Source organism: Diadema antillarum, unplaced genomic scaffold (genome assembly GCF_040938485.1).
Source record: "Diadema antillarum isolate AM-2024a unplaced genomic scaffold, OU_Dant_1.0 seq00001386_RagTag, whole genome shotgun sequence".
Taxonomy (NCBI): Eukaryota; Metazoa; Echinodermata; class Echinoidea; order Diadematoida; family Diadematidae; genus Diadema; species Diadema antillarum.
In genome coordinates, this window is record NW_027272142.1 from 17,527 (window position 1) to 42,390 (window position 24,864).

The 24,864-nt window shown below is 37.2% G+C and overlaps 1 protein-coding gene across 1 annotated transcript; it reads right to left on the reverse strand.

Annotated features, from left to right (window-relative positions):
• Positions 1-7,580: 7,580 nt before the first annotated feature.
• Positions 7,581-14,300, reverse strand: LOC139708903 (cytochrome P450 2U1-like). The gene is made up of 7 exons (XM_071620868.1): positions 14,140-14,300; positions 13,228-13,424; positions 12,578-12,726; positions 11,844-11,985; positions 10,057-10,256; positions 8,908-9,370; positions 7,581-7,765 (listed from the first exon to the last, which is right to left on the reverse strand). Exons 1-7 carry the CDS (start codon positions 14,298-14,300, stop codon positions 7,581-7,583), a joined length of 1,497 nt encoding a protein of 498 aa, XP_071476969.1.
• Positions 14,301-24,864: the final 10,564 nt, after the last annotated feature.

A 24,864-nucleotide genomic window follows, 5' to 3' on the forward strand; every position in this document is an offset into this window, starting at 1 on the left:
CAACTGTAGACAGAATTTCATTCATTTTTCATGTACTGCATTCTCATCTGTTCATTTCTATTATTCCCTTTGCCTATATGTCCACATAGACTATGTAAAGTAACTTACACCCAATTGCACATGAAGTAGGTATCCCCGCCATGAAAGTGAAATCTATTGTAGGATTGGTTAAAATGATTGTACTATGAGAGGAAAAGATAAAAAGTCCTTTGTCTTGTCCTTATCACATACATTCATGATTATGCATGTATGACATGACTTTTTTGTTCTTTTTTTAGGAAAGATTATGTAATGAGTTACTTCTCTAGGATTCGTTGTAGTATACTAAGATTAAAATGAGTTGTGACATTAATGGACTGATATGTGCAGGAATATCTGATCATTGAGGTACAGGAATGGCAAGAAAATGCTTTACATTGTTCTGTGTGTTTGGTCACTCCTCAAGTTCATTCATCATCTGACTTAAGTCAGCCTAGAGTGTGTAGTGCATTGGGGTCATTGCTTTCTAAACATGCTGTAGTCACTCTGATGCTTCAAATATTCTTATCTTTTGGATATAAATGAAGACTTATATGAAAAATACAAGATGTATATTTTATTTTACCTGCTTTTCTGTACATAGCTAGCATACATCAAATTGTTTCTGTACTTAAAATCAGCTGGAGCCAGAAGTAAGTTATCAGGGGCATTTCAGTTCCTGTGCCTGGTGGGTGGAGGGCAGTAAGATTTGCTTGTATGGACTTTAGCAGCTTGTGTGCAGTCTACATCTGAGCTAGGGAAGACATCCACACTTGAGCTAGGCAAGACATCCACCGCCAGTTAACCTGTGAAATTAGATGCAAATCTGTGCAGACCAATACAATGACTGAACACTGACGGTCTAGGACAAGTTCAGCTGTCATTAACAAATCATGCCACAGTGTAAGATTTGTTGCTTACCTCAGTAGTAATCTAAATTGATTGGTACATTTTGTACTTCAGAATCGTAGCCAGTGTACTAGGTACTGCTTGAGTGTTATTCATGCATCCTACGACAGATTTGCACTGAACCACCGGCTGTTACATAATGATGCATTAATACCACCCGATTCAATGCTTTAGGAAAAAGGGGAATGGGGCAGGAGATGATTTATTGATGTAGAATTTAACAAAGTTCTAATTTTTCTACTAGTCTAAATTGTATTTGAAAATGCATATTTGTTTCTTTATTACGTCTGTAAAACAAGATGAGTACAGGGGATGGCAGTAGGATTAATGGAATCATAGTATATCACTTTTCCAGACTCTGTATTTGAGTCTTGTCTTCTGGGCAGTTAAGAATCTACAAATGTAGGCATGGTTGTGCCTACTAGAGAATGTGTTGGTTATCCAAGATGCAAACCTGGACATGATTTCTCATCTCTTCTATAGATCTCGTCATGTTCCATTCACTGGCAGCCTGTGTCATGTTTGTGGAGATATTTAAATATATTACTATAGTATATGTTTCTATTGGTCCTACTTGATCAAAGGTGCCATGAACATAGATTGAATTAAAGGTAGAGCATGCAAGTTAAATCCAGAAGGCAAGAGTGCAGTATATCAATATTTCCATAGCTTATTTTGATTTTACTGTGGTGGTATTATTTCTGATGACTAGATGAATCTTTACATTTCCTACAGAAAAAAAAAAGAAGAGCAGACCAAGAACATTCCAAGAGTGTAGTTTGTTTGATCCTTTGTTACACATTAAGAGTCATGACATTGTTTTGTGGGTTAAACAATGTCAGGTAACATTATGTGATCTGAATGGATAAATGCAGAAGTTCCATATTGTGGAAAAGAAAAATGATTTAGAAGTACGTGTACACATGTACCAGCAAAATGACCTCTTTTGTCACTCAAAATGAAATGAGACTCCCATATGTAAAGTCAAGAAGCCTATATTTGTGCATGCAGCATAATTATGTACATATGTCACAAACCCCTTAGTATGTACACTATAGTGTGTGGACATATCATGTACAGTAAAGTGTAACATTTTATTTTCATGTGTCTTTCACAGAATGATAAGACTGCGACATAAGCAAAGATTGATGACTGGCCAGTGTGGAAAATTGATAACTGAGAAATTGTTCGATCAAGAATGTTTCATATTTGACTCAATGTGATTCATTTCCAGTTTCTTATGTTCACATAAGTCGTATGTTTTCTGGACTAATCTTAACTATTCTGAACAGAGATGATGACTGGTAAGTAAAAGGAGAGTCACATGATCAAAGCTTTAATCACATTTCATGTAAAAACATGTTCACCAGAAGAAAATCCTCGAAATACACTTCTTTATTTTACTTCTTCACATGATTCTCTTGCAAAAAATGTTGAAATAGGCCTACTAAAAGGGAATCAGTGTTCTGATGCACATGCCATTAAATGCAACCATTTTATTTCCTACACCATCAACAAACCTCCTCAGACCATCCATCCCCTTTGATGTAGTCAGGCTGAGAAAGGAAGCCTGTGGTGGTATGGCAGCATTCTGGTTGTAAAGATGGCATCCTTTCTCCAGCTAGATTCAATTCTGATTCTTTAAAGTTACTTCTGTGAGGGTGGAGTCTACCTTATGACCGTGTAATATTTACTCGGCCATGTTAATGTAGACACATTTGTAAAATGGACACTTGAAGCTAAATATTTTATTCAAACTTTCACACGTAGCATGCTTGCACCTGGCAATCCATGAAAAACCTGTTTTATTTTGTCAACCATGCCACCTCTTTGTAATCTGTTCTTTTATAAACATTTGTAATCTTCACAGTAAAATGACACAATGTAGAGCTTTATCATGTAAGTTTATTGATGAATCAAAACAAGGCAGACTTGACAAAATTTTTGCATTGTGAATCATGGTATTATTATATACAGAGTTATGAAAATAAAGTCTTTGCACAATAATAAAGAAACTTGTATATCATGGATATTGCTATACCTGGAGTTGTGAGATGGTATACATTGTATTTGGTGAGTGTGATTTAATAGTGATTAGAGGAAACCTTGACGACGTAGGGGGAAAGGGTAACTTAAGAAACAAGTAATGAAAACAATTACATGTACAGCTTATCTTTCATGTAGGTCGGCGTCCGTCGTGCGCGGTCCGTTGTGCCTCGTGCTTTTTCAGCTTCTTTCCACCAAACTTGGCAGGTAGCATCCCGGCACTTCGGCCAAATTTTCACATTTCAGCTTCTTCTTTAAAACCCGGGACAGGTTTTCACTTGACTTGGCAGGTATCATCCCTAGGATCGTAATAAATTGGGCACCATGCCCTCCCACCCCTCCCAAAAGCCCCAAAGGGCTATAGAATCTGTAATAATTTTCTCTTGAACCAGAAGTGGCTGAGCTTTTAGTTGGTGTTATGAGCTTTTGTTGACTGCATAGTTTCAAGTTTGTTCATTACGGATCCAAGGGTACTCCCTTAAGGGCCTGGGAGCACTAAGTCGTTGCTCAATTTTCACACTTTTATCTTTATGAAAACGCATGGTCGAATTTCCACCAAAATGGGCAATTATTTGCTTCGCAGGGAGCCCAGAACCCCAAATTAGAGAGTCATTGAAAATGTCTTCTATAAAACCAGAGACATTTTAAGTAAAGACAATTTACATTAGCGAGTAAGGGTCCTTTCAAGTTTGTTTATGGTAGATCCAGGGATGGCCCCCATGGGGCCGGGACCAAATTTGGGGCCAGTTTTTACATTTTTGATCTTCTTACATACATGTAATTATATATATATATATATATATATATATATATATATATATATATATAGGGAAACGGGGGAGTGAACTTTGGAGAATGTTCACCAGCGTGTTTATCACTCTATCACTCTTCAAACAAAGTCAATCTCAGGACGTAATTTGTGCAAACACTCATTAAAAATTAGTAAGCCTATATGATACGTATTATTGTGTCATATTGCCGCATGAAGTCATATACAGTATACAGAAAAGGAACGATCAGTATGGTGAAGATTATCTTTTGCACATGATATTAATTTTGCGGATGGCATGACCTGTGTGACACTACGCAGAGAAGAAACAAAAATTCAAGCGAGCACACACTCTTCGGCAGCTATGCCTTTCAGAAGGAAGAGTGGTTCATGATTTTCTGAAGGTGTAACCTCCAGAAGGAAAAATTGTAATACCTGATAATGTGCCACAAATTCGGTGCTCTCCGCATTAGTTTCAACTGGACTCTTGAAATGATGATACGTCGTTTCCAAATACCAGTAATATATTTTTTATTGATTCAAATTCACGTCATTTCCTTTTTTACAGTTGAATTTTATATTTAGTAAACGCAATAGTAATACACAATGTGTGATTATATCACCAATATATAATTTCTATAATCTTGATATACAAGCATATATCTCAGTGGAAGGTGAAAGGTCAGTGATTTCAGGATTAAAAGTCAGTTGCACTATGCATACAGCTGATAAAATACATGTCTATACCGAGGTTGCAGTATGAATTCCTAGTGGTTTGGTTCATAATTCTGATAAAGTAATTAGAGCTATTATACAAACAAACATAAATGTTGAATATCTTGATAAGACATAATTATATACCACAATAGAAGAACAACAGAATCAACACCAGTCTGCGATTAAGCAAGCTATATGGCTGGAACAAGCTTGAACAGCGTGGATTCTTTTTTTTTTTCCATTCACGACACTTCATATACCGAGCTGATACATCAGTTATCATCACATTTCAACATAAAAATTTAGTGACCTTACTCATGATTTTGTTGTTTGCAGAAAATTATTCGAACACCTTTGCACTTTGCCTCATACGGCTCTTTCGTTTTTGACAGATTTTTGGAGTTATAAAAAAAGAAGAAGTGCAGACTAGTTAAGGATTACGAGAGCTGAATATACGTAAGATTATTTTCTGAATATGAAAATATCAGAAATCCATATATAACGCACACCGTTATCAGCTGGTTATATAATCTTATTTCAGCAGCCAAAACATATAAAGAACTGAACAACAACAACAACAAATAATAATTTCAAGCACGTGATTACCAAAGATTTAACTTCAACAATAATCATCAAACAGAATAAGAGTCACATGTAACGTAGGTCTACACGACGCAATAATTACCTAAACTGATACGTACTCGAAAATTTGTCATGCTTGAAATCCATACAGGGTATGCGATAATGGTTTTATTTTGGTGATCAGTGTATAAGACGTCTGTCTTAACAAATTTGATAAATGCGATTTTCATCAAGATCAAGTGAAACGGAGTTTCAAGATCACAAAAGTAACATTAGATTGAGGATGTTAAAAAGCAGAATTCATCAAGCTTTGCAAACACCTTCATAATACAGAAAAGTAATATTCAGTACCATTAGTGATGACATAGTACAACAATGGAGAATGCCGGCACTTTCTATCCCAAGCATGGGCCTATATACATCTTAGAGATGATAATGTTTGTGTCAATAGTAATAATAACAATTATGATGATGATAACAATAGCAAGTTTTCATAAAGCAAATTTCAGACCTGTAAAGAATTTACAATAAATGCGCTTTACAAAGACAAATTATGAAATAGTACATTATAACGAAACTTACAATGCCAATGTAAATAATTTTTTTTTTATTTTAAATAATACATTTTGTTTATGCCGAATTCAGAATACATTTTAAGTCAGTCTCCATGGTCTAAAGTATCTCTTAAAGCTTGTATTGTTTTGTGTATATGTGTTACTCTTGTATATGTTTTTTTCTTTTTATTAAGTCTATTGTAATCCAATGTTTTTATCATGTATATGTACACAGGGCTCCCCTGGAAAGCAGTTGTGAAACTGAGGGGACTACCCTGTTTAAATATGACGGAATAAATAAATAAATAAATGGCATGCATGCAAGTATGCATAACAGCTTGAAGCTTTTTATATGTTCGACATAATTATTTATGTGTATGAATTAAAATATAATGAGCGCATGCAAATTTGTCAAGTGAGTTTAGTGTTTCTGCATGGAATTATCAATCAGCATCTCACTTCTCAGTGCATGGGTCTTGTAGAGAGTTCCAAAGTGTTGGTGCAATAAACGCCTTCTCCCCATAACACTTGAACGGATGGAGGGTGTATATACCACTTGTAAGTTTTCGAGCAGAGGACCGGAGACATTGTGTAGAAGGATTATGCGAAATTATGAGTTCAGCTTAATGCTGGGCTGTTCCAGGGAGTTATCTCACCTCCCTGGCTGTTCCATGCACTGCTTTGAAAGGTTACGAGAAGAATCCTGTGCTGACTGCGATACTTACACTGCAAAAAGTCCGGTGTTAAATAGTGAACACCGAGCTGGTGTTAAATTTTCGGTGCTCATTTATGGTGTTAAATTAGCACCTCCGGGTGTCATTTCCAAATATAAAACTGTTTTTTGAAGAGTTTCTTAGTAACTGCACTTCTTGTTGATTTTTAATTTAAACAAGACGATCAAGAATTTTACATTAAAATACTAGATTTTTGAAAAAATGTGAAAATAAATTTACACCACAGTAACACCAGCTGGTGTGGTCTCTTATTGAAGCTGGACGGGTGTTAAACCATTGATATTAACACCAACAAATATCAAATCAACACCATGTGGTGTCATTTTTGAGTTAACACCAGTACAGTGTCAAAATAACACCAGGTACAGTGTCAAATTAACACCACGAAGTGTCAGGTGAACACTTTTCAACACCATCGCAGTGCATTTTCTACACCTGTGGGTGTGGTCCTCTACTGAAGTTTGATCGGTGTTAGATTTAACACCCATGGTGTTAAATCTAACACCGATGTTTTTACAGTGTAGCAGGAAGCCAGTGCAGATCTTGAAAGATTTGGGATATGTTTACGCTTGTTAACAATAAAGAATAACGAGGCGGGAAGCAGAATTTTGAATTCTTTGAAGCTTATAGAGACCTGCTTGCCCCGGAGGATGAAAAGACTGTTACAACAATCCAAAATCGATGTGACAAGGGTAAAACCACTATTTCAGTGAATTTGTGGACGAAACAAAGAACTTTCCTTATTGTCCTCAAGGCAAAGGATCAGCGACGGCAAATTTTATTTGTGCGACTATTCATGTTGAGGTGACTGTTAAAAAACACAATGAGGTCCACGAACTGATAATAGACAAATCCATGCGGCAATAATATGTGAGAATTGGCATGAAAAGGGATATTTTCTTTTGTCTGTAAACCTTTATTTGTATGTATATGTATATATACATGTAATATATAGATATCAGTCATATAGTGTGTGTGTGTGTGTGTGTGTGTGTGTGTGTGTGTGTGTGTATGTGTATTTGTGAGTATGCATCACAAATTTGACCAAAAAGAGACATACATTCAAGTGGTGAACGGAAGAGAACCTAACCACGAAATACCAGCCAGGGAAATTTGTTTCCTAGGAAGCAAACTTAAAGACATCCTCGTATAAAACAACCCAAAAAGGAGATTTTATTTAAGGTGAAAGGTTCCTGGAAGACAGTCTCTGCAAGTGAAGAGGAACCGTAATGCCGGTAGCCGATGATATCGCTACATGCGGTCGCACACCCAAACTTGGAAGACCGGGGTGTCATAGACAAATCCTAGACGACCCTCGAGTGATAAAGGGGAAGACGATTCTTCCACTCTCCTGAATGTGAATCGATGCAGGAGATTAGTGAAGAAGACGAATATCTGCCTCCGAGCCAAAGACTTTCCGATGCAGATTCGTTTACCTGATCAACAAAAAAACAAACAAAGAGAGGTGAATTGACGGTTTACGTTAATCAGAATCACATATAACGAGGCATAAGCACGAGGCTCATTATCAGGAAATTCACGATTCAATGTAAAATCTGTCACTGAAACACTGAAAATGTTTCTCTCTCTCTCTCTCTCTCTCTCTCTCTCTCCTTCTTTTCATGTCGTAATTGAAACAAATGCACCTTTCCCGAAACTTTTCCCATGCACTCTGTTCCTCACATTTAAACATACCGCATACGATTTCATATTGTGGGAAACTGATACGTGTATCTGGTAGCAGGGAGATGGAATGACAACTTTTTTTTTTAATCCACGCAAATCCATGTTTGAGTTTTATAGCATTGCAAAGAGGTGTGTAACATTTCTGTACGCTTTAGAGTAATGCCTGGCGCCGCTCAAGCTCCAAGACGAAATTCGGAGACGAAGAAAAAGTTTCATATTTTCTCAGAATACAAGCAGCTGTACTTCAAAGTAACATTTTGAATGAAATACTAGAATTTGTTTGGAACAGTTTAGGAAAGAATTTTAAGTTGTACACATATATTTCTGTTCTCCACGTAATGCGCAAATCGGAATGAAATGAAAATTAGGTCGTGTAGGTCCTCTGAACTGATCTCCACGATGCGCACATTTTTGCTTGTGTTAATTTCCTGTCTTAATCTGATGGCATATACAATTTTGATCTTTCGTTTAAAGCACTCCACTATAAAGCTCGTTTCAATCGCGCGTTTTTCTACTTCTTGCTCGTAAAACTGTAATATTTACTCTGCATTTTGATTTGCTGCTCCAATTCAAAGCCTACAGATGCATGATTCGTGCCAGCACATTGTAAGAGAAAGCGAAGTAACTGCAGCAGGGAGATCTCTTCTACCATGAAAGCTCCTCATAACTGATGCGGATCTTTGTCAAAGCATCTGGACACTCGACTACTCGACGCGATGTCGAGCATAACTTCAAAGGAGAGCAATAGTATAACACCTCGATCCCTGCTGCATAGATTTTTGACTTGGTGATTTTTCAAATGCGTTTTAATGATACGTGTATGGGACCTGGGAGCACTGATAACAAAAATGCATGCAGTGCACGAGCAGTGACCAACAAGAAAGGTACGCACCTGTACAGAATGGGATGAATTCTTCCGGTTTGACGCATTCACCAACATCACTGATGAATCGCTCTGGCCTGAACTCATCAGGGGAGTCCCAGACTCTGCCGTCTCTTGCGACTCTCCACAGGTTGGACACCACGAGCGTTCCTGCGCGAATGCCATAGCCACCCACCTTCGTATCTGTCCGACACGTGTGTGGTACACCAAGGGGTACTGCTGGTGCCATACGCTGGATCTCCTGTAAGGTTGCTTCTGTGAATGGGAGACTAGGACGATCGGAGAGCGTTGGAAGTCTGTCTCGACCAACGACTCGATCAAGCTCGTCCTGTACTCGTGTCTGGACATCTGGATGGACCACCATGTAGAGAATGCTCCACTTCAAGGAGGCGGTCGTTGTCTCGGTGCCTGCACCAAACATATCTCCAATACAAACTTTGAGGTTGACCTCATCGAATGACGACGTACTGTCCTATTTGGAGAAGAATGGTATAACAAAAATATCCTTTCACTGAATATTCAAAAAGGTGCGGATTTGCTTAGAAAAAGCCTCTTATCTAGGAAAATTCTAATGCGTCATGTGATGGCTAAAGGGCCACCGACCCGTGTAACTTTACAAACACCAAAAACTGGCTTGCGCCCTCACCAAGAAGGCGACTACATCTGCAGGGTGACCTCCGAGACGTCTGCAACCAAACAAGGTGACAACCTTTTTTTTTCTTTTTCTTTTTCTCAGGAGGTCGCCAATAGGTCTCTCCAAGGTTGCGGAGACGTCTCGGACAAAATTAGTCTAAACGACTTGGTCGCGACTTTAAGAAGACATCGCCTCGGAGACATCTCCGCGACCATCTTGTGGAGACTGGAAAAAGTAACGCAGCTCTCCGGAGCCCAGGCTAGCCTCAAGAGGCGTCGCGGAGACATGGCGGAGATATTTCCGCGACCAACGAGACTCGAGTCTCCACCAAGTAGACACCAACCTAAGGCAGCAGTTCACAGCCGTCAAAATAACTATTCCATAAGAAATTTAGACAGAAATACGCAACGAGTAATTCTTCTCATTGAATTTGAAATTTTGATCCAATAACTCTCCCCACCCCCCCGACACAAGCACACACCATAAAAAAAAAAAAACAAACAAACAAACAGAAGGGCTTATACCTCACTCGTTCTTTGAATCTCAGAGAGGTAGAGATCAATGAAATCTCGAAGATCCTTGGGTTCGGGCTGGTTCCGATGTTCATTGACGATCTTCTCAATGACGCGCGTGAAATTCTCCACGCCTTTCTTGATCTTGTTGGCTGGGCTGAAAGGAACTTTCGCTAGGATCGGTATGAAGATGAAAATCCCACCCGACGCAGCTGTGGACAATGGCAGAGACCAGAAAATTGATTAAATGCTTCTAATTACAAAGCGAGCTGTTCATTTTTAACTAAATCGCAAATTGCACTGTGCCATTCACATGCTTTTGTTAGTTTTCCGTTTATAATGAAAAAGTAGATACAATATATCCAGTTGTCGGTTTGTTTGATTGTTTGTTAGTTTGTTTTGCGAAGTTTGATAACAATTGTTGCAAAATCAACGACAAGAGGAAACCAATGGTGTCTTCTCTGCACATGGCAGCATCTTTAATATCTACGCTGATCTTTTGGATAATCCTGTCATCATGTTCACCCCGGCTTCAGCACCCATTCCTACACCGGGATAAAGTGGGTAACCACCTTGTCATAAATCTGATACGCGCACGTGGCAAGAATCCAACACAGGGTGAGCAAAACTTAAAATATGTAATCACGGTGCTTCCAAAGTGTTTTTCGAGAGTTCCGAACATCGACCTGATACAAAAGAAGCGTTACGAGATCGCTGTTTTCCTGAAAACCGTGGGCAAATTAACATTACATGGGAATCCCTATCAGCTAAAATCTAATGTGGAACCTGTTCATGCCAATCTGAGGTAAAAATACCAAAGAAAGCACAATGTAATAATACATGACATGCTCAAGTTGACAGTTATTGAAAATGATGCTACAAACAGCATACCTGTTGAATAACTAAAGATCATCGTCATCACATCTGAAAAAAAAAAAACCACCACCAATAGTTCGGGGGAAAAAAATAATGCATGTCAGACGACATCCATATCACGTAACTAATGCTATGTCAAGCTTCTTTATGCACTGCGTGTACTTATCAGTCAAACACAGTTGATATCAGAACTTGAATTCATGATGAGGTAAAAAGTTTCACCTCCGTTTCCTCTTCCGCCATTACAGCTTATCACTATCGCTTAAGATATAAGTGCTTCATATCTATTTCTTTCTAAATTCGGCTGGTATACTGACCTTGTCCCCGGTTTTTGTTGTTGACTTTTTTTTTCTGCTATAGGCCTTCACAGGGCATATCATTATTCTAGTATCTATTAAAACCCAGGATGAAGATTCTCTATATTGTAATATGATATGTTTTGTACTGGCATATTGTTTTCGAGAGATTACTAGTATTTCGTCTCGAAGTCCGTCACAAAGTCCGAATGTTATTTCGAAAGATAATATGTGGTAATCATGTATAACACAATGGGCTAATTCGTTGAAAATCTCACAAATTTCTGAGCAGGTTTTGTTTGTAGGCATCTTGATAATGGAATCGTTACGTAACTAGCTGCCTTCTGTGACAGGTTCAAGTCAATAAGAGTGAACATATACCGAAACCATAGTAAAGAAATATTATGATATTATTATAATGACCACCTAACCTGAATTTTGCTTGAATTAGAAAGCTGCATCTCGAGTCAAATCAAATTGAATTCGTGGTATCGCATTCAACTTGAACGGGCGAAATCTCACCAGCGCATTATCTTTGTTTAAAATATTCAATTTCATTTTTTTTAAAGAAAGACAGAGTCTCCAATACAGTATCCTATAAAGATATATTACTTCTTCAGACTGTACCTAGCTTGAGGTTCTCGTTGATGATTTCCTGGAGTTGATTGAAGGCAGGCTCTGTGTACTTGAAACTTCTCCCAAACAGCAGCACAGAAATCACGTTGGAAACGGCGCAGTTGAAAAGCTTTTGTGGATTGAGAGGGTGATCCTTTCATACAATAGAAAATGAATTTGAATTACTGAAAGTCAGATCTCGATTTGGATTTTTTTATAGAAAGCGGATGACTCACCATTTCCAATGGTTTTCATGATAGATCTAGATATAGATATAGTACCTATATAAGCAAAAGAATTAGCCAATTTTATATGTGAACACGGACAACTTTTTTTTTTCACAAAATTATGAAAATGTAACATTTCTTAAACACCATTCAGTTCAGTTTTGTCATGAAAACATCTCAATGAACTCGAAAAGAGATACTTTAAACAGACCCGCAATCGACTTATCTAAGTGCATAAGTGAAGTGTCAATGTTGTGAGCGGTGGATGTGTTGCAAATCTGGAAATGATGTTATATCTCGGGCGGTGGTAAGCTACTTTAATATTGTGATGTCTTAACATGTACGTCAAAACGGAGAAAATGATAAAGATATCAAGATGATGATGATGATGCTATTGATAAAAATACAATAATCATGAAGATATGATAAAAACAGTATTAACAATGAACAATCATTCCCTCTTTTTTCTTTCTTTTCTTTATATAGAATTCATATCTGCTTATGTATGTAAGTAGTCACCAGAATTTTGGCGACCTCTTCGAGAAGCGTGCGAGCCTCGGCGTGAATCATGTCGTCAATCGTTCGAGGACCCATGTTTAGCTTCCTCAAGGCACCGTGGACAAACTGACGATGATCCTTCCAAACTTTACCTGAAGAACCAGCTACGCCTGCCAGGAGGGAAGATGTAAGATAAGACCAGTATAGTAACAACTTTAAATAGTCATATAATTGAACAGAACAAAACAATAACAAATACGGAGTTCATGTTATAATACAGATGTACTGGAAGTAATTTAGAGCAACACAGAAGAAATACAGAATTTGAAGTGCACTATAGAGAGTTTCCGTCGGATGAACCTATAAGTAATTGTACAAAACTTAATGATCTTTCCGTGGACTTAATCTGTCACACGCTTTCATTATTTCGTACCCTTTCTACTGACGGCTATATACTGGGTAAGTATAGGTAATAAGAAATGGTTTTCCTAGAAATGTGATTCCATATCAGTATGAGTCGTTTGCTGTTTTGATGTTGCTGATATAACTGCGTCGACGTGTAGTGTGAAGAAGAGTATGGTACTGGAATGTACAAGGGAAGATGAATGAATAAAAGTGGAGATATTGAGGATACTATCAGTATCCAAACTATTTCGAAATGTTAATCTCACCAATATTCCTCCTATCGAAGAAGTCCTCAATGGGGACGATGCGAGGTCGATCCAGAATGTTTGGATTCTGGAAGGCGTCCTTCATCAACTCGTAGCTGTTGAGGATGACAACATCTGTCGTAAATATGCGCAGCCTGTAGATGTCGCCATACTTGTCAGCGAACGCAGTCAACAGGTTTAGGGGTGAAAGGGCAGAGCTGCATCATAGATTACAAGAAACACAGAAATAGACAAACGATAGATTTACGCCATACCTCCAAAAGCCAATGCCACTGTCAGAGCAGCCAGCTCTGTCACATTTGACTGCATTGAAAAACAAAAATCACATTGTCTACACGATGTATTGAGAAATACCAAAGTTAGGGGCGCAATCATGTCTTTTAGAATAGAATAAGTATTGTGTTTTGCCATTCTCCTGCACTCGGGACTGGTAGCGTTTCATCACACTGTCGATTTGACCCTCGGTTCACTTGCACATTACACAATGTGCATTACAAAATTGTTTGAAGGAGCATTATATGGTTGTTTTGAAATGTGAGCATCCTAAACTTAAACCACATCAAGCGATTTATATGTTATATTCATGAGACAAGTATGCTACGTTGCGTTTTTATACCTTTTCCCATTTGCCTAATGTACTTTGCTTTTATTTCTAATCTATTTCTAATCTGAAAAAGAGCAGGTGAGTATTATGGATCGTGAGTTTTGCAAGCATAAACTTCAACATGAGCTAAAACTTATTTAACGGAGCATGCAATGTATACTCTGCAAAGAAGAGCTGAATGTATACTGATGTATACTTTCGGTAAACTAGGTCGGTTATATCACACACACGTACACACAATCACAGATAATGCACTTATATACACACCTGCACAGTCAATATACCATGTAAATCTAGGTTATAAATACCTGATTAAAGTCGGTATGTTGCCGAGCAGGGGCCAGCTGGCAGGCCCAGGTGGTAAATTGGCTCGAGTCCACTTTCGGCTGGCCAGAATCCAGATCACCGATAAGGTGACCACGAGGATGGTCAGCAAGAACCATGGATCCGACAAGAGTGTTGACTCCATGTTCTGTAGCCTCTTATGTCATGCAATGCAGACCTGGCATTCATACCATAAATAGAAACACACAAGTTGTGAATTAGAGAACTGTTTGAGCTGTAACAGCAGGAGAGCATAATCCATTATATGCATCAGGAAAAAAAGCACACACCTAGAGAGAACCAACTCAACAAAGAAAACTGGGAAGCGTGACGCGTGACATCGTTGGGCATATAAAATGCTGTGTCCATAATTATAGTACCACCGAACACTAATCTTCAAAAATCAACGGGTCACGACATCGTTTAACGGACTCTACGATGTGTGTCACTTATAGATTATATCAAAGTCATCAGGTGAAGTTTGTCTGATTTGCCTTTGATTTGTTGAGTAGTGTTTTTTTTTTTAAATCTTAATAAGAACGGTGGAATTCTACATTGGTTCTTGGTTAATAATCTGGATAAACGCATGAAGACAAGGCTAGTGGAGGCCAAGTAGTCAATACGCAGGTAATCAGTTTGTATGAATGCTCTTCGGCCCCATGAATACACCTGTCACAAACTGATGTTATGACAATACGACGATTGACAGTTCCCAGGTCATCAAATCAATGAACAACTTCAAAATCTGCACGCTCCGCCGACTGTAGGCAGCGCACGTATTCATTCCCCGTGAATTGGGGATGCAGAAAAATAAACTGAAGTTCATGGGTGGAACCCATAATGCTTTATACGACGGAAACACACGGTAAAAAGTGTTAGTTTAACTTCATCATTGTCGCCAGAAATGATGTTGTATAGTAAACTGAAGCTTAGAATAAGATGAGTGACAAAGTAATGGAGAAATAGAGAAAAATCATTGCTGCTTAAAGTGTTTTATGTAGACTCCACCATCAAAGGAACATGCAACACAGACATGACAGTCATTACACTAGTAACCTTTCCTATGAACAGACCGGGGCATGGAAGCTATAAATACAGCCATGCGAAATCGTAGCATTACTTTAGTAAGGCAACATGCCTGATGAAAATAACAATGGCATGTGGCATCAGAAGGTTACATAATAATCTGGTGTCTAGACACAACAACTTCTTAGTCTTACCTTCCAAGCGCACATGAACCCGAACGATTCAGACATCTCGGCGAGCGGTTTCGGGAATTGGTGAAGCCTGAATGGTGTTCTCTGTGACATTGGCTGACAAAGATGACTCCTCGGTCTGCGAGGGACACCCAATACGATCTGCGGCATTAACGCTACATTGGGATGTTCTTAAGAAGTGGTATCAATGACATTGCTATACTCTGTTGTAACACATCCAGAGTTTGTTATGCAACGTGTCTGGATCTATGTCATTGAGCTGCATTTATCTGATAGCTATACGCCAAGGATATAGGTTGCGGAAAATAAACTATTTTTCAATGCGATGTCCTTTCTAGGATGGTTAGATACATAATGAATACAAAATTTTATTGTTGCATGATAGTAATTGTGACTCACTATTAAATACACAAGCACATAAGGGAGGGGGGGGGGGGGACATCAATTCTATTGAACCTTGACACCCCCTACCCCACTTCGCCAGTCGCGCCCGCTGATGTATATGGAACTATACTTCAGTTCAATTGATTCAAGCCTCTGTAAGCAGTCAACGAAGCAGAAATACCAGATATATAATACAAATTCACAGTATATAAAAAATTATGCCATAAGTATCAAGATACATCATGGGTCGTCTTTGGTACACATCCTTGTGTAGGCTCATTACGAGCTCATGATTAGTTCGGTATAACCGCGGGATCAAAAGGTTTTCCTGAGGCTGAGTGTGTTATGGGTAAGCGAGGAACTAACGAGTTGCCAAGTCAAATTACTGATTTAAAGGCATTATTTACCATTAGCAGCTAAAACAAAGACCCAGCTGTAGTGCTTCAAAATAGTTCTAAAAATGTGAGCTGGGGATAGAAACAATCAATATAAAAACTTTGATAAGTACAATCAGCATTAAGTATTGTTAAATATACAAAATGTGAACAATTATATAGTTATAAAAATTGTTTCCAGACTAAACCGTCTACAGTTATGGTTTAATGAGAAAAATAGTGATACCTCCTTATATTTTAGGCTTCATTGCAAAATACTCATATCGGAAGAAGTTTTGTGACACAACTGACCTACACATAATGCATCAAATGTGATAACTCGAAAAAAATTCAAATCGCTGCTATCAATGGTAAACAGTACCTTAATGTCACCTATCAATAAAACATAAAACAGTAACCTATTCATCTCGACACTCTCCATCTCACACTTCCATTGTGACGTCATGTGCTCATCGATACCTTGGTATTCATGTCTTCTTATACTAGTACCTTGGACAAAGTGATTTCCTTCTGCCGGAAGAATAGATAAATAGCTGTAATATCAATAACGATGGCACTATTAGTGATAGAAAGTAGAACGTGAATACTTGGAAAGAGCGGTTGAATAGAATGGTAATGCTGAAAATGATGATGACCATGTAATTAGGACCCTACCATTTTAAAAATGAATATGATTATCATAATTTTCAATCGCCATTGTTATCACACCATTGAAATTGCTTTTAACATTCAAAGTGCAATGATAAGCAAAGCGTAATGTATATAGATCATTAAGAATATTAAAGGCTTATAAGACAAGATATTGCACTCATTCTAAGCCTGTATGTTTTTCAATCATTGTATCGTTTGAATCTGAATAACTATGTTTCAATATGGCAGTACCGACAACTTTCTCTCCACGCAATATTTTAGTCATTGGAAAGTGGCTGTGTTAAGGGCCGTTCACATTGGAGCGGTTTTGCGGCAGCGGCAGCGGCGGCGGTTTGCCGCTAAACTTTGCCGCAGCGGCACGCTGTGCACACTGGAGCGGTTTGCCGCGCGTAATATGCAAATTAGATTGTTGCCCTTGGGCACCTGCAGTTTACTAGTAATCAATTACATAATTATCATGCACATGTTTACCGTGAATACATTCCCCATGGATCTGAGAATTTACAAAATCACTTTTCCAAAACGAAACAAACAATAAAGGAAATCAAGGATGCGTAGCATGCAAGAAGACTATTGGACAATCAGTACTGGAATCTCAGCTTTTCAACTTTTTGCTTAAAAAGAAAAGAACACTTTCAACACAGACTGTTCAATGAAACTGCAAAATATCCCTTGTGTTACTGATATTGGTATGCACGCAGAAATTATTGCATCGGACCACTGCCATATATACTGAGAAGGCGGTACATAAAATATGTACATCCAACACCTCAATATCTCAAATATGATCTGCGAATGTCACATTTTCCTTGTTCTTGTTTGTTTTTTGTTTTTTTCTTTTTTTCTTTTTACAAAATTAGTCAGCATCCAAAGTAATGATATCTTATCTTGTTTCATGTTAACGAGAAAATTACTAGTATTTCTTTTTTCTGGTGTCGGTAAAGTAGTCAACTGTATGAAAGATGAGCTCTTAAAAAAAAAAACCAGCAACATACTTCTTTACTTGTCATTTCAATCTTTTACCATAGAATAGTATATATATATATATATATATATATATATATATATATATATATACTATTCTATGGTAAAAGATTGGAATGACAAGTAAAGAAGTATATATATATATATATTTTTTTTTTTTTTTTTGGTTCATCATGATTGTGTCATTCATTTTCATGTGCACGTTTGTGTAATGATTTTTGTACTTCATAACTCACTTTTCCTACTGCGCCTTGAGCACGTTAGTCATGTGGAATTGGCACATTAAATGTACACTGTATTATTATCATTATTACCGATGAACTCTATATGGATGAAATGTTAATGTTTGATTTGATTTGTGTCAGTTCATGCTCTTTTTGGAAGTGTAGTTACAAAGGTGAGGGGATGTTTTAGAGAATATGCCTACCATTCACTCTCCTACTCACACCTACTAGATCTACGTATGTAGAGTATAATGTAATCCACAAACGGCCCATAATAAACTCACCCACTTACTGTACTCCCAGCTATGGAAAAACAAGAGTAGCATTTTCACTCTCCACAACATGTGTTTTATATTATGCATGGGAAGAAATTAATGGCAGTTTTGCATCCTCTTAGAAAAAACAAACAAACAAACAAAAACAAAAACTACACACACACACACACACACACACACACACACGATGTCAGTTTGGATGTCAAATTCATACATCTGCATTACACCATCAAATCTACGCTTTCAGAAATCTGGATAGCATTTTAACAGACAGTCGATTTCCAAGTGAACCACACAACTGTTGGGTAAAGTGATTACCAAAAGCCAACTGAGGTCGGTTTTATCTTAAGCAAGTTTTGAGGAATTACACTAAATCTTTTCTTCGAAATTTAACCACCGAATGAAAACATTAGTTAACAGGAATTTTAACCAACTTACGTCCGTAAATGACAAACATCACTCGAAATACATATCAAACAATGTACATACACTAATACAAACAACACATGTCAAATTTAGTACTTGAGACACTAATTCAGGACAATTGTTGCAACATACAATCTCATTTGATGTGATCTAATATGGCAGTCTGTTGCAGAAATAAAGTACAGTGTATACATATACTGTTAACATTTGCGAAGGGAAGTAATATAACACATTCACATGTAAAATGAAAATTCACAAGATCTGACACTGTATGAGCAACTTTGTAAATCTGAATGGACAGACATGAGTTGTCAAAACAATACAGTAATGGTAGTATGGTACTGGATTTTATGAATGATTGAAGTACAAGTATGATAATTAACACCAATGTAATTTGTATCTTGGACCAATTTTCTACAAGCATATTATTCTCATCTCCTACATCTGAAAAAAGAAGAAGAATTAATTCAGTGCAAATTCCTAGCAGAAATGCATACTTAACAACATAAAACAAATCAGTTGTTTACATTTCACTTTCAAACCTCATAAGGACCAATCTTTCTAAGTATAATAAGAAACAAAAAGTACTTGTATTACATGTACATGGGTCTAGGGCAATTACCAACTGGGCAATTACCCCGGACCCTTCCCGTGGTTCTAATCCTAATCCTGAACCTAATCCTAACCCTAACCCAAACTCCTAACCCTTGACCTAATCCTAACCCTAATCTTTACTCTAACCTTACCACTAACCAGTATTTAGCCAGGGGGTAATTGCCCTCTGGGGCAATTGCTTGGATACGCATGTACATACATGTAGGACAGGAAAAATATAGGAGAGAATAGGATTGAGAGAACAGAGCAGTACAGAGTTCATCAAATGAAGTGAGCAAGAAAGAGCGGATACATAGGGGTGGATGAGGCTTGAGATTTACAATGATATGGACATGTATTGAAGTTACAAACACAAACACAAGAAAATCAGGATAAGCAAAGGAATACAACAAAAATGGGCACCTAGGTGCTTACATGGTTCAATTTAGCTAGTCAGATAACAAAATTAAGTAGCAAACAGAATAGCAACATATTACGCATATCCAACGCAATGACCTGCTATGAGTTGTCTGACATCAAATACTAATTTAATGCAAGGAAGGTACAAACTGAGTATTCAAGATTATACATGTAATGAAAATAATATTCGATGCCATGTCAACATTCATAGATTTGGGTTTCAAGATAAACTTGAAGCTTTCAAAAATCTGTAGTAACATGCTTCAGGTACACTATAAAGTGCTTGGTCTACTGCTAATCATTTTACTCATTGCCATGCAGCATAATACAATATTACATCCATACTCCAAAGTCAAATACACACATGTGACAGGTACTATGTAGGTACATAGTGAAAAGGTGGAATTTCATCACATTTTTGAATAGTATGTTGGCTACTGGCCTACCTGGGAGCAATTCAAAGAATTCTTGTGTTGTGGACCTGTACATGTATTATGCTATCACATTTCTCCAGAGTCGAGTTCTAACTGCGAAGTGATACACACTAGCCTGCCTTGTATGATAATCATGAAGAACTTGATCACTTCTTACGAACATAGATGACATTGCGTGGGGTACATCTTCACTACTCAAGTGATACATGAAGGATGCCAGTTGAAGACAATTATATCTTGTGTTTTCAAATTACCATTCACATTATAAAGACTGAAAGTAATTTGATCCACAATATCTTGGTTAGATTTTCTATAGATTTTTTTACATTACCATGGCAACACATTAACTACATACCACATTTACCTGTAATAGTGGCCACATATGCCAAGTTCTAGGTCAACTCCTGAAAAAGCAAGAGAGTTGTTGTAACTTGGGTTGGAACCAGGTGCAAGCATGGTTAGCAACAATACTGTTGACAGATATTTAGGCCAGGCGAGGTCTATGGTAGTCTCCATGGCAATGTCACAGTTTGGTGCTCTATACATCCCTTGTCAACTTGTACACACTATGTGTGGGCGTGGTGTGTAATAATGGAATTAGCAGCTTTTCACATATTCGATACTTGTCTACATTATCATAAGTAAAACTAACTCCTTGAAAAGTGAATACATGTACATGTTTCAAAGAAGCATTAACCACTAATAGTATCAATATGAAGGTACCTTATGGTACAGGTGTATAGTCAAAATACAACAATATCCAAATGGCAAATGGCTTGTGAAATAACATGGTCACTGTTATGAGGAGATCACAATTAATGGGTCAGTGCCTATTTCCCTATAACATTGTATGTACTTCTCAAGCAAATGCTGTTTTATTATGCAGACTTGATACGGGAAGGGTGGAGATGATAAATAAATGGTTGCATTATGGTTGACTCGGCAAATTTAGAAAATAAGGGATGGATGCCAAAGTTTCAAATCCTCCTTGTTTGTACAGGAGTCCCTTTTAAAATGGTCTCACCGCCATGCAATGTGGCCAGTAGTTGCGATTTAGAACGAAGATCAATTTGAAGACAAGATCAGCTGCACCCACAATGCCTTGAGGACTATGCCCTGTGCTCCACAACTGCAGATACATGTACCTGAAGAGGGTATAATTTGCATTCTCCAATAAGAAGGATGAAGGGCTGTGACTGCGGATGTTCTGTGTCGACCACATATGAGTAGTTAAAACAGTCCTTCCTGGAAGAACGAAAAAGGCAGGCATATATGGAAACACTGTAAAAAATTTTAAGACATATTGATGTGCACTATTTTCTTATGCCTTTATGGTCTTGTTTCAGATCAATGGTGTAACTTTGAAAATGACTACTTTATGAACTCTAAAAAATAAGTACAAAGTCGTATTCCCTTTTCCTTTGGTGGTTTGAAAGGGCACCAAAAGTGCTACCTCCCGTAGCATAACAAACTTGTGTGGTCAATTCATCTCCTTGCCAGGGAGGCATATGTGGTCCAAAAGTGCCATTCTTCAGGGACAAATTTTACAAGGTTTTAGGGTAATCAATATTATGTTATGAAGCTTTCCAAAATTAAAATCTTATTATTGCTGTTGTAGAAGAGGAGGAGTCATACTAAATACCTATCACCATTGGAACACTACAACATCTCATGTGCATGTGACACCACCTTTAAAGGGATGTTTCGGACGTGACATTTTCCGTTAACAAATTAGGGTCTAGTAGAATTAGTGCTTGGAATAAGTAAATTCAAAAAGAGAGCATCAAATCATTATTTAATGCATGACCAATGATGTGTAGATTTACATGTAGCAGTATGAAGGCATCACCCACGCTTGAAAAGAAAACATTCAAAAATAAATTTTTGTTAACAATTTTCCGTTAACTTTTTGTCACGTCCGAAACAAATTTCAAATTGAGATAATCAATACCAAAAAACATAACTAAACAGTTTTCACCATTTCTAAATCACCACTGCTACTCTCATAAGAGTCTGTGAATATTAGGAAAGTATTCGTTTTTTAATAAAAATTTTCTGGGAATTTTACGTTTTCCTTTAACACATGTCATGTCCGAAACACCGTGTCACATCTGAAACATACACATGATAACTTTCAAGTCAGGCTCTCCACTAAAAGACTTACCAGGTAACTAGTTGCTTGTCTGACTTTCATAACAACACACTGGTTATATGTATGCATGAATTATGTCAGCTCAGGTTCATTTGTACATTTTGGAGTAATGAATGTAAACAAAGGGTGTTTCGGACGTGACGTGTTAACAACCAATTTAGACAAATGGACCAGACACAGCAATATACATTTGTTCACTCATTCTTCTTGTATCGTTATCATTTACAGGGTACAAGATGTGTTATGAACTACAACTAATATTATTTAACGGCACCTACTTGCCCAGAGACACAAGTATGCCTAAATTTAATATAGGATTGGGATAACCGAGTGTCTTTCATTTCCTCATCCACAGAGGGAAAATGGGGAGTAGAGTTTCGAAATATGTGTAATATCTTCAGTATGTAATTCATATTTGATATCTCTTACATAGTCTCTCTGCAGTTTATTTAAATTCTTGGTAGATTGAACAGCAACAAATGTTTGCATTATAGTAAACACTGTTTCGGACGTGACATATTAGTGTTAACATTACTTTTTACTTGAATTCTATACAATTTTGCTCATATCCATTTGTGTTTTAAGTCAGTTTCATTGAAATACCAATGCAAGGCAAACTATTTGGAAAAAAATTAACTTACCATTACTTATTTTTCTTTCTTTTTCACCTTTATTTGTCAAGAATATCCGATACATGTATGGACATGTATATTGCATAATGTTCTCATTGGACATTCACATGTTATATGTCTGTACAATATAGTGCACAGCGACTCATAAGTGTGCTGCAGCAGTACATGTATGTTATTAAATTGGTGTCATGCTAAAGTGCTGTGAATAGTGAATCAGTTTCATTAATAATTCATTGATATTTCGTTACATCAACTTCTGTAAACACACAAACTGTAGTACTAAGAATACTGTGAAAATCAAAATGTCAGATTTCTCTCCCTACTTGTACAGTGTATGAGTAGGGTCAATCCTGATTTCAGATAAACTGCAATCCATTAATAAACATTTTTGTGAGGAATAATCACATGATCTGGAAATGTAACTATCCAGACAAGTTACCCTTAGTCAACTATCCCCCCCCCCCATGAAGTTCCACCTTAGTGCACTGCGCAGTTGAACTGCTATATTATTAAAGGTGTATGAAACTAGAGTGTGAGTACTAATAACTGGGAGAGGGCTACGAGCAGTAAGGTACTTTTACAACTCCCCTTCTCAATTCTATAAGGGTCATTCTTTTGTGCATCTCAATCTGCTCTACCAAAATATGACAAGTCAAGTTTTACAGGTTGTGCATATGGACATATAATACAATGTATATGGAGAACAATCAAAACTCCAAATTGAATGAAAGAGATGTAAACTTGAAATCACATCATATACCATCCACTCCCAACCAGAAGCTGATTTAGCATTAGAATAGCCGATAAAAATGAATGTTTAAAGGACATGTACACACATTGTAAGTAATGTACTTGTACATCCCCGAGTGAGCTAGTTATATGATGTCCCAACACATACAGTAAAGGGCATTGCATCATACATTTGTAGACAGACAGGGTAGTGCAATATATTTGAACAAGCAATGCACTTGTAAATAGATAAATTTAAGTGAATGAAAATGTAAAACGAAACTTGAATTTAATGATTACATAGGCACATACAAAAAACAAACAAACTGGCAACTAATTGTAAAAGTGGTATAAGGGGATGTAAATATGATCTTGCCTGCTAAAGTTCCCTATAAATATATTTAAATTTGATGGCACATACAGCTGTACGTGTATGTGTATGCATAATGTTACCTAACTTGTGTTCCTAGTGTCACAAATATCATGGTAGTCAGGATATTTAGCATTTTATTACAAATAACATTTTTTTTTTACTTGTTACTGATGGTACAGCGCAGGACCAATTGATTCCAGTACAGTTCTACAAAATTTGGAGGCCATGATTCGATCTTTGTCACAGGTATCAAAAATAAAAAGAACAGCATTCCTCACTTTGAATATGCATAAATGCACAGAATAATTGAGCATGTTTGCATGTGCAGGAGTTAACTGGACAGATGTTCTAAAGGTAACTACTGTAGTAATCTATCTAGCTAGTAACCAATTTCAGCAGACAAGTGAGCTCTACTTCAATTGAAGGATGTGTTTGAATTCACCAGGAGAATGTTGTTGCAATTTATGCATATTATTTATGCACTGATTCTTGAATATTTGTGTAAGAAATCATAAATAGGAGATTATAAATTCTAGTGATGCCATAACTTGGTTGTTATGTACAAAGCACAGGTCACTCACTAGGACATAAAACTACCTACAGGTACATCCTGTATTCTTCATGACTCTTGGAAACTTGTACGGAACAATCTGGGTTGATTGAGTTTTTGGCAGCATAGAATGCACATGTATCTATATTACGTTCTTCAAGCTCTTTATTTCACTCTGTGTCATGTAAACTTTTAAGAGTCACGTCCGAAACAACATTATGGATTTTACTGATCTATAAAGCTTAGTGGGTCTTCAATCATTATTCCTG

Excerpts from the sequence above, each read along its gene's own strand:
- LOC139708903 (XM_071620868.1), bottom strand. The coding sequence starts at position 14,300 with ATGGAGTCAACACTCTTGTCGGATCCATGGTTCTTGCTGACCATCCTC. Across the intron at positions 13,425-14,139 it reads AACATACCGACTTTAATCAG|CTCTGCCCTTTCACCCCTAA; the intron begins GTATTTATAACC and ends TCTATGATGCAG. Across the intron at positions 9,371-10,056 it reads AGATTCAAAGAACGAGTGAG|GACAGTACGTCGTCATTCGA; the intron begins GTATAAGCCCTT and ends TTCTCCAAATAG.